Source organism: Sordaria macrospora, chromosome 4 (genome assembly GCF_033870435.1).
Source record: "Sordaria macrospora chromosome 4, complete sequence".
NCBI lineage: Eukaryota > Fungi > Ascomycota > Sordariomycetes > Sordariales > Sordariaceae > Sordaria > Sordaria macrospora.
The window spans coordinates 2,741,192-2,752,445 of NC_089374.1; the positions used below are offsets into that span (position 1 = coordinate 2,741,192).

General features: G+C 52.5%; 2 protein-coding genes across 2 annotated transcripts; one reads left to right on the plus strand and one right to left on the minus strand.

The window, feature by feature from the left end:
* Nucleotides 1-1,136: 1,136 nt before the first annotated feature.
* SMAC4_05373 (uncharacterized protein) lies at nt 1,137-5,513 on the plus strand (the record flags this gene model as incomplete). Its single annotated transcript, XM_003346431.2, has 3 exons — nt 1,137-2,049; nt 2,105-2,202; nt 2,266-5,513. The coding sequence occupies 3 exons, from the start codon at nt 1,137-1,139 to the stop codon at nt 4,561-4,563; spliced, it is 3,309 nt and encodes a 1,102-aa protein (XP_003346479.1). The 3' UTR covers nt 4,564-5,513.
* Nucleotides 5,514-7,309: 1,796 nt separating this feature from the next.
* SMAC4_05374 (uncharacterized protein) lies at nt 7,310-11,254 on the minus strand. Its single transcript, XM_003346432.2, has 3 exons — nt 9,439-11,254; nt 9,065-9,124; nt 7,310-9,007 (listed from the first exon to the last, which is right to left on the minus strand). Exons 1-3 carry the CDS (start codon nt 9,648-9,650, stop codon nt 8,518-8,520), a joined length of 762 nt encoding a protein of 253 aa, XP_003346480.2. The 5' UTR covers nt 9,651-11,254; the 3' UTR covers nt 7,310-8,517.

The window sequence follows — 11,254 nt, forward strand, 5'->3', positions numbered from 1 at the left end:
CAGACTGTAGGTTTGTTAACAGAGAGCTTTGGAGATGCCCGCACGATGTGGTTGATCAGGCAGGCAGCACGGAGTAGCCGAGATGACGGGGTGTCATGACACAGATTGGGTGATTCTTCTTGCATACCATCGCCATATCTTCATCCGGCCTAACGCGCGTCATCTTGACCGGTGGCCTTTTGGATCCGAGAAACTTCGTCTTGGTTCTTGACTTTGTTGGCGCCACGTCGTGAAGTTTGGGTTGATAGCTGGTGTAAATGCTGTCCCCGCCCTTGCATGTGCAGATGTTAGTGCGTGATAGAGGTACCTCTGCGGCTCATGCCAAGTCCATTGTCGTTGACTTGTATGCCCGGTAGGGTACAGCTGGCGGGCACCTGCTGTGTTGCAGACGGGACAGCGTCGACTTGGGCACTCACACCTGCAGGACAACTGCTGCGAGTCTGCTGCCAGTTGCTTCAACCTGCCATGCCGCCATCCTGCCGTCCCACGGGGCCGCCCTGAACAGGACTGGAAACAGGAGGCGTTAACATGATGGCATGCGCCGTGCTAATCGCAAGAGAAACAACCATCCCGGACGAACACGGCATCAACACAGCCAAACACCCCAAGCACGTCGACGGCACACCTCACTCACTGCGACGAGACCGACAAGGAAATCTTCCCCGTCAACCATAGGCCCATCGCCCAGCAGGCCCGCCCCCGATCGCGACCCCACCGTCATCCCTGCGATTAGACGAGCTGGAAACCGGCCCCGGGAACCCTTTTGACTGCCAGTCCCCGATGTTACTACTGCCTACCTACTACCAACAATTTGGTTTACTCTTGTACACTCTTCGTGGTGATTTGTTTTTTAGGCGGTTATGCATTTCTTCTAGACGGCCTCTCTCTTCTTCGATTCCATTGTTATAGTTTCGATGCCGTGAAGAGCTGTCCAACTCCCAGTCGAGTCGCCTACCCACCGGTATTCCCAAACGACCGCCCCTCCTTGCGCCCCTCGATCCAAGGCACTACCGCGTCCGTCGTCCGAGTTGTCACTCTGCCGAATCCTCCTCGCTCGACATTGCCCACTACCCCGAACCCCAAACGAACCGAACCGTACGACACAATAATTTATAGGCCAGCTCACAGCCAGCGCGATGGCTTCGTTTGGACAAGCGGTGCCGGCGACTGCCCCGAGGCCGGGTCCGTATGGAGCAGCGTACGGGGCCCCCGTGGCGGTCAGCGCCCCTGCCGCCCCAGCAGGCACCTTTGCGCCCGGCACCAAGATCCAATGCGGCTCCCACCGAGTTGTCATCCAGAAGTACCTTTCGGAAGGCGGTTTCGCACATGTCTATCTGGTCAAGCTGCCGGCGGCGGTCAATGGCACCGACCTGGCCGTGCTCAAGAGGGTCGCCGTGCCGGACAAGGAGGCCCTCCGCGGCATGCGCACCGAGGTCGAGACCATGAAGCGCCTCAAGGGTCACAAGGCCATCGTCACCTATATCGATTCGCACGCCTCCGAGATGCGTGGCACTGGCGGCTACGAGGTCTTCCTCCTGATGGAATACTGCAATGGCGGCGGTCTTATCGACTTTATGAACACCCGGCTGCAGCACCGTCTGACCGAGCCCGAAATCCTCAATATCTTCTCTGATGTTGCCGAAGGTGTTGCTTGCATGCATTACCTCAAGCCGCCACTCCTCCACCGCGACTTAAAGGTCGAGAACGTGCTCATCAACATGATTGGCAGTGTCAGAAAGTTCAAGCTGTGCGACTTTGGTTCGGCCGCCCCGCCTCGCCCAGCCCCGACCACCGTTACCGAGTGCCGTCTGGTGGACGAAGACATCCAGAAGCATACGACGATGCAGTACAGGAGTCCCGAGATGGTTGATGTGTACCGCAAACAACCCATCGACGAGAAGTCAGATATCTGGGCGCTGGGCGTCCTACTATACAAGCTGTGCTATTACACTACACCGTTCGAAGAGGGAGGAACCTTGGCGATCCTTAATGCCAGCTACAAGTTCCATAGCTACCCTGTCTTCTCTGACAGATTGAAGAAGCTCATCGGTAAGCATCCCGTGGTCTCCTGTTCTTGAACCTAGTACTCATCCATTATTATCAGCCTGGATGCTGCAGGAGAACCAACAAGCCCGACCAAATATCTATCAGGTGCTCCGAGAAGCTTGCGCTATGCAAGGCAAGGAACCTCCTGTCAAAGACGTAAGTGCTCCTGGTATCTTTTTTGACTGAGCTCTCGACAGGTTAACTAAGCGTTGTGTACAGATCTACACGGGGACACATGCAGACATCAGGAAGCGCGAAAACTCACAGAGCCAGGCCAAGTCTCCCCCAGTCGTTGGCGCTGTATTTGCAGCCCCGGTAGTCCAACAGCAGGTTATTCCTGAAGTCGAGCGGATGCGACGAGGAAGACTCCCGGCTCCGTCTCAGTCGGTATCCCAACCGACGACGCCCAGTCCTGGGCCCGGGAAGATCACAAATGGTGACCCGTTTGCTGCACTGGATACGAAGCTCCCACTCAAGAACGCCGACGAGCTATCGAATAAGTTTCCGACGCTTGACCAGTTCTCCCTTCTACATGACCGGGGGACCAAGTTTGACTTTGACAGTGGTGTCGCTCAACCTCCACAGCAGCAGAAGGACATTTCGCAAAGGGTAGCTGAAAGACTAGCGGACGAGGTATTCAAGGTGAAGCCTTCACCTTCCCCGACACCCGTGCCAGTGAGCCAGCGAGTCTCGCTTGACCTGAACAAGGGAAATCCGTATGCGGCTGCTATGGAATCTCAGCGCATATCGCCATCGGTCAACCCAGTTTCCACGCTCCCGAGGCAAGGCGAGCCAAGCCGAGCTTCAGCCATAATCTCCAGCATACCCGAACTCAAAACGATCTCCTCGCCGAATTCACAAAGTCCGTTCCAGTCTCCCCCACCAGCTAGGCCTAAGATGGTTTCAACCGGGACCATGACCGAATCGCCTCCTCCGGTATATCGTTTCCCCCCTGCAGAGCATCACCGGGCGGCTAGTGTCCCCCGGCAGCACGAGACTGGGCCTACATCATTTACACGCGCTGCTACGACGGTGTTATTATCCCCTGGAACGGCCGGGTCACCAAACGCTCCGTTGCAAGGGCATCATCCCAGGTCCTCAAGACCGTCACTTGAAGGTGGCCGCCCAAGCTTCGATGCCTTTGACCTACCCACTAGATCTAAACAGCAGGAGAGCAATTCCCAGTCACGACCTGCCAGTATCTATCTTGAATCAGACCTTAACTACTTGCGTGAAAAAGAGGCGGCTGCTAAACCACTTCACTCGCCGAGCCTTTCCGCTTCCAGATTCTCGTTCGACAAGGCTCCTCCTTCACCGAAGCTGGAAGAGGAGCGCAACATCCGGTCCAGTGTCGAGTTCCTGCGATCAATGGAGGATGCCGATACTAAGAAGAAAGACAAGGGTGCCAAGCATCATTCCAAGCGCTCAAGCTTGAGTTCACTTAGTGCTGGTACCAAGAACCTTTTCGCTGGAAAGTTTGGAGATGCATTCAAGAGGTTTGAAGGTGGTGCGGGTAACAGCGGACCTCCGAGGACCCCATCTCCTCTGAAGGATATTGATGCAGAACTTGACCGGTTCAATAAGTTGACACCAATCGCGGGATCCGAGGCAACTGATGACAGGAGCGATGATGGTCGTCATTTTGGAGACGATAACGCGGACGAGATGACTCCTGAAATGCGTCGGGAGGAGGAGGCACGCATGTTGGCGGCCGAAGAGGCTCGTGTCGCTGCTGCGCAGGCCGAATACCGTGCGCGCGTTGCGCAGCGGACCGGTACGGGTTCGGGAACGGCCCCGATGCCGCTGCCCAAGAGCATTGGTGGCGTCCCTCGTGCTGTGTCCATACAGAACAAGGTCCAGCACCTCCTGGATGAAAGCAGTCGCTCAGCGCCAGTATCAAGGACAGCTCACGGATACGGCCATTATACCGATGCCGACGCTGGTGGGCCTCGTGACTCAACTGACAGTCTTGGAGATTCGAGGCCATCGGTTGCAAAGAAGCCCATCGCCATCACCGGACAGCCCGTGACAGGCTCTCTACCGCGACCCCCGACGTCGTCCGGCATGTCCAGTTCCGTAACAGGAACGAAACCTGCCGCACCTGCGAAACCAGCCCGACTTACCGCAAACCTAACAGCCGGCGGTGGAGCTAGCTCGCCACCTAGACAGTCCTACAGCGCCAGCACGATAAGCCTACACAAACAGCTTAGGCCGGGGACCTCTTCGAGCTCTTTAATAGACAGGGATAGAAGCGACAGTATCGGAGCGAGAACAGGAGGAGCAGCAGCAGACTGCAGCAGAGTAAGCAAAGAAGCGCTGGTCGCCGTGGAGGATCTGCCCGGGCAGAAATCCCCCATGCTACTGCAGATGTCGGCGGCCGAGAAGGATGATTATATCAAGGACTTTCAGAAGCGGTTTCCCAGCCTTACGAGTATAGAGATGGTTGAAACGGACGTGGGCGCCGGGTCTGGGACCACGGGTGGTGGTGCTGGTGGTGAGTGGAATGATGCCCACTGAGAATTACACGGGTGGACCGCAGATGAAGGAAGGAAGGAGAGAAAGCAGGAAAGGGAAATGATAATATCGCGTCGTGAAACCTACACACACACACGGTCGTGAAACGTCATTGAATATGCGGTTTGCCTGTTCAGTTGTCGTTGTTGCGACTCTTTACACTATACCTAGAGACACCAGACGGTCATGATGTAACGCCGGCTTTTTCTTTTTTTTGCAAAGACAGTTATGATGCCCTTTGTCGTTGAACAGACAGGCACGTACACACTACACTTGCTATTTATAGGCACAGTTTTATCTATCTATCTACTAGTACCGTATTTGTAATTGCAAATGTGCATAGAGAAAACACACCTCTAAGCGGGATCAATACGTTGCTGTTATCGGGCTGACCGTCGACATTTGAAGATACAAGATGACGACGTTTCTCTCCTTATTACCACATTCCTCGCACTCCTCACTCACCCAATCCACATTCAGCTAACACTGCCCCTCTTTCCCTTCCCCCCCTCGTTAGACCCTCCTCGCCTCCGACATATAGGAGACACACACCATTCTTATGTGACCTGCGTGATCGAAATTGCAACCCTCTATCTCTTTCTTCGTAACGCTGACACCGCCCACATTCCACTGCAACTGGTTGCCTTATAGCCTATATCGTCGCCTCTTAAGGCTCCGGGTGCATTGATCGAGCGAGGGAGGTGAAGGGAGGCGAGGGAGGGTATCGTATCCGATCCATCACATCTCTCATCTGTCCGTTCAACATGATCACCATCCGTTGTGCCTCAATCCCTTCATCCATTGCATTTGATCAGTCGCGGCGCTTAGCTATCTATCTATCTATCTATCTATCTATCTATCCATCTATCCTCAACATGAGTCGAATCCTTATCAGACTTCATAAACTCGGAACTTGATAGATCATATACCAAGTGAGAAAAAACCAACTTCACCACAGTCGCCGTCATCTTCCTACTATCGGAGTTTGCAGAGGCTGTCCCGTTCGGTCATATGCTCAACGGTCACAACGGTCAAAGCCACAACCGACCAGTGCACACACACTTCCTATATGGCATCAAGATTCGAGAATTGAGTGCTTATGCTTGCTTCTTGCTTACATTTCCCAATCCGAAGCTAAGCTACAGTAATTACCCACCCTACCCTACCTCCCTTACTCAGCTAAGGAACCTCCAGTGAAGATGGGTTAGATGTGTTCCCGTACCCCCACGCCTGTAAGGTAAGCGAAGAAGGTAAAGTAAAGTAAAGTAAAGTAAAGTAAAGTAAAGTACTGACTGTGTATCTATTAGCAGAACCATTACCTATAGTAGTAGTTGACGACCCGCTCGCTGACTGAGTACCTAGTCCTTCCCGGCTCGAAGTCCTCAGGGTCCAGCGCGGCAAGCTCCATACTAAAGTTATCATTAAATCAAGGCTCACTAATGTAGAAACATAATACCTTATCGATTGGCGCATCTAATCTATAGTCTGGCAAAGATATCTGAGATATCTGAGATAAGAGGTATGAAGCTTACATCCGATTGTAACCCCAGCCCCCGGCCCGGCGCTAGCCGTCCGGAACACTGACCGCACTCCGCTCCGTCCGGGGTGTTTGTTACATAGACCGTAAGTCCGGGTGGATCCTCCTCTCCTCCGTGAGCTCCAGTCCGATCATCAGCGCCGAGGTTACATAGACACTCACTCCCGACCCTTTTGCGTTTTTGTGCTGTTGGTACTTGGTAGGTGGTTTCGGCGAAACATCCGTTGGACAGTGCCTTGGGTGGAACCAAAGCCGGGGGAGCGGTCGGACTCGGAGCGGCTTAATTTGGCCCCGGGAGCCAGCGGAGAAAGAACCAGGTTGGGAATAGCGTCAAACAAAACAAAGGACAACCGGGACTCTTCACCACTCCTGACTGGTTCACTGATCACGCTGGTGTAATACGTCTAACAATTCGAGTATGTATGGGGTGTGGGGTAGGTAGTCTAGACTTTTCTTGGGTGTTGGCGCCGTCGCTTGCGTCGTAACTGCCAAAAAGCCAACACCTCCATAATCCACAACATCTCGGTGAAATTCCAGAGCGGTGGATTTTTGTTGTTGACGTCTTGCCGTTGTGACATCAAAGTCTGGGGTTGGTGTATGGGGTTAGAATGGAGATGCCGAGAGTTCAAATGAGGGATGGGGGATGCCATGATAAGGCCGTTTATTTCCTGGAGTAAACTAGGTACGTATTCGGTACGTGGTAAGACTCAAAAGAAATACTGTACTGTAGGGAAGCGGAATGCAAAGACAAAAAAGTTTTCCAAGAAAATGCCAAAAGTGCTTTGACACTCTTGGAACTCTTGGTAGGCATGAGCAACTAGGTACGTAACAGAATAGTTCTAGACTGGCAAACTAAAAACTGCTAAGAGGTGTCAGCAACCGAGGAGAGCCGAAAATCTGGGGTTGGTGTCATCAAGAGTCTTGGATGAACGGGCGAGGGGAGTCTCTCTTGTTTTGGATAGCAACGGGCGATGTTCTGAAGACATGTGTGAGATTCTGAAGATGACGGTGATGATGCTTGATTATTCTCAATATACATCATGATAACCATAAATGCAAACAGCAAAGATGACCTCTGTCCAACAACCATGAATGCGTGCCTGCTTATGTAGAAATATGTAAACGTTCCTTCCGTTCCATTGTGCCCCATGAATCTGAATGACCAGTATCTGATGCTGATAGCGATGATGATGATGATGATGATGATGATGATGATGATGATGATGATGATGATGATGATAATGATGATGATGATGATCAACAAACACAAAAAATGCTGAAATATGATACAAATTTTTTTGATATACAATGCTTGTTCTCGATTTCTCTGTTTTTGCGTGATCGCCGCCACCGCCGCCCGCGAGGGCTGATAAGAAAAGTGAGTGGGATGCTCTTTCTCTTAAGTTGTTCTTCTGCTTCTTCATGAGTCCCGCCTGCCATTCCTGTCGTATAAAACTTTTTGTTCCAATTCCCCGAAATATCCCAAAAATGCGCCGCCTCGACTGAACGAACACTCACGCCGATGACAAGAAATAACTATAAAGACTATAGAAATTTGATGAGAAAAACAATGCAAAAAGAGCAGACAGATATCCAACCCAGCCAAACAACCCCGCCTTTTGATAGTGTCTTTATCCAGATCTGATGTAAACCAGTAAAATGCTTAATAAGAAAAAAAAATTGATGTTGGAGAAAAGAAAAGAAAAGTGTTTTATGATTCCTTCACCGGTGAAGAGGGTGATTCCAGAAGCGATTGGTCGTAGCTGTCACAGCGGAAGCAGAAGCAGAAAGAAGCAAACTCGAAGGCAAGGGCGATCATCAACCCCACGAAAACGACATTCGACCAACTGATCGCGATAAAGGACGCCGAGACGTTCAAGGTTTCAAATCCCCATGCACTAGTGTCCTTCTGGTGGCACTTGTTCTCTTGTTCGTCTGCGTTGTCGATTTTCGGTTCGTTCCTTCCACAATTCCGTGGCCCCAAAATGGGATGCAGTGGCCCAAGAAAGTTCCCCGCCTCTTTCGTGTGTGTTCTTTTCCCTTCGCTTCGGTTTCGGCTAGGTGCCCGACTTCCGTTAGGTGGTAGTTTGTGGGGTAGCTCGAATTGATGCCCGTGCTAGATCGAATCGGTCTTGGAAAGAAGGTGGGCAGGTGTGTGTAACCGGGAAGGGACAACCGCCATCGCCATATCCAATATCAGGACCCAGCCACGCGAGATACCGGCCAGCAGCACTGCAATTTCAGTTATCGCCCCGAAAACCCCCACTCTCCCATGCAATGGAAAACAAACCGCATCGTCCATGACGAAAGACGGGAAAAGTTGACTGCTGTGCACCGCTGCGGCACCATGCATCCTGTCGGATGGGAAAGCAAGGACATCCCGCATCCTCTTACCCGCCCCTTCATCGCCCACATGACTGTTACCTCCCTACCAAGGGGGTGACAAGCTCAATGCTCTTGGGCCTCGAGTAGATCCCTGGCCTGCGGCTTGGTAGCGGTCGGTCATTGTAGGCATCTCCGCCATAGTAATGGCCGTCATACGTCGAAGGGAAGAAACCGGACTGCTGGTTGGAGTACGAGTTGTTGGGGCTCGTAGCTGAGCTCCGGTTCGAGAAAGGCCAAACGTTCGGGTGGTAGCTGCCTACAGGCGGCGGGGAGGGAGGGCTGGCTGGTCTGGCACCATAGAGGGAAGACTTGAGGGCATTGATGGCTGAGGAGTGGCCGGTTCCCGGTGTGGTAGGCGGGGAGACATATGCTGAGTTGGGGCGGGATGGGGATGCGCGGGGGATAATGTCTCGAGGCTCTGAGGAGGCCGAGAAAAATGGGTAGTGAGTTGGAGCGTTCGAACCGACCCAGCTGCGAGATGAGGATGAGGAGGCACCGAAGCCTTCTTGGTCGCTCATGCGGCAGCTAATGAGCCCACGTCAGTATGGAGATTCAATGAATGGGACAGTTGTCTGAACTTACTCCTTGGAGCAATAAAGCGACTGGTCGTTATCGGGGATAAACTGCTTCTCGCAAGACATGCTATAAGACTGAGTGTCAGCAATAATATTCTGGTATATCCATGCACAAGAGACAACCCTGAAAGGTTACGCAGGAACGGCAATGCTTCGGCACCAAAATGACCAATGCCATCGCACCGTCGAGCACCGTTACACGGATCACCCGCATATCAGGTGACGATGCGCGAGAGTCAAAGAGGAATTATTTGGGGAGGGAAAGCTGGTTGTAGTGAAGGCAACTCATAAAGAGAACCCCAGATAGATACAACACTTGGATCTGATCTTGCGGGCTAGGGTTCGTTGGGGGAAAGGCCAGAGAGCAGGGGGGTAACATACCAGAACTGGGGAAAGCTTTCCCGCTCCTCTTCAAACCAACGTTCCTCTTCCAACTCCCTCTCACGATCCCTCATGTTCCTGCCCAGCTTCTGGGAGGTCTGGGGTGTGGTTCTCCTTGTCATGGCAGGCCGGGTGGAAGAGGTAGCTTTTCGGACGTCGGTCATCGAAGTATTGCCAGAAGCATGCCCGGACCTTCGGCGTTGGTGATGCATCGAGGCTATTGTGTGTGATTGGTTGGGGTTTAAGACGTGAGGTGAGCCTGAGGGAGCGCCAGGGGTTCACTGGTTGGCTGACTTGTTCGGCTCAGGTGCCTTGGCAGCGCAACGTGGGTTGGTGATGGAAACGCGGGGTCCTGCCCAAGAGGAGAAGGTGAATTGGTGTCCTGGTAAGTCGTCGTTGATAACGTCTGGGCCCAAGGTTGAGAGAGAAGCTGGGGATCCCTGAAAGGGGGGGGGGGAATGAAGAGTTATTCAAAACTTTTGTTGATCAACAAGCCCACAAGTTACCATTCGTGGAATGACGAATCCGTGTAAGTGGGTGTCGTGCCGGGTGGCAAATATGTGAGCTGCAAGAAGAGAATTTTCTTGCTCGTGCTTGTTGTTCCTGGGGCTGTCGTGGGACTGGAGAGTCTGTGAGGGAAAATGCGCAAACCGATAGCTTCAACGAACGACTTCGGGAGACCAAACGAGGGTGGTGGTGGTGGTGTTGGACAAGTAGGAGGACAAGGAGGACAATCGACCGGCTATTAACCCCGTAAGGTGTAACAGGTGCAGGTCAGTTGCTTTATATGTCGCCGTCAAGTCGCAATGGGGTTGCGCTAGTGACCGGTTTGTTTCCCCAGTTCACAGTCCAGGGAACAGGCTTGGACGGTTTTGCGGGGCCCCGGATTGTACGAGTGAGCTACACTACTGTCCCGCTATTGATTTGTTTATACAGCCGGAGGTGGGAATGGAGTCTGTAGGTAGCTGGTGTTTCGCTTCTCTGGGTCGGCCAGTGGGTAGAACAGGATAGCCGGTGGTGGTGACACAGATGAGGGGAGTGTACACACGGTGCTGAGTGTTTCGTTCGGGATTTAGCTACGGGTACGCCGTGTCGTTCGAGAACAAGGTTGGGCAGTCCGACTATGTATGTGTTGTTGTCTTGGGTTCGGTTGGCAGTTGTGTTTGAACGGCGGGGACGTCAATTGGCGTCTGTGGATGTAACCGTCGATATGGAGTTGGGTTGACAAGCTAGAGCAAGTGTGGTGAGGTGAGGTAGCTGCACAATCTTTCTTGTCTTTGATGTTGATCCCGTTGGCTGCTGCAGTGCGCTGATGGTATAATGAAATTACTAGGTTGATGTTTGTCCTTGAGCCGAGGGGATCTTGGAGAGGGAAAACAAAAAGACTAGGAGGGAGGTACAATGGGGGTGAGGAACTGGCGGAGGTCTTATAATAATAAATGATAGAGCAAGTGCAGTGTATGGAGGAGGGCCAGGTGCTTGGTATCTGCGCAAGGATGACTCTTTACTAGGTTGTCACTGAACGAGACCTTTGTGGCCTGTATCTGTATGCCCCTGTCAGTCCCCTTTTGGTCCTTTTCCATGTTCTTTTTTTCTGCTGGCCCCGGCTGCGCTTAGCACACAACCCGCCGTGTCTTCGTTTATGATCTGGAGTCTTGCCCGTGAACGGAGATCAGCAGGGTTGGATGTCGACCAATCGTCTTTCACGGTTGCTTGAACGTGTACTGTACAGTGTATCGGTATGACTATCGGTATGGAGCCCGTTGCAGTTGTACTTTATCTGGCCCGTCGTATCTCTATCTGTTTTGTTTCTGGC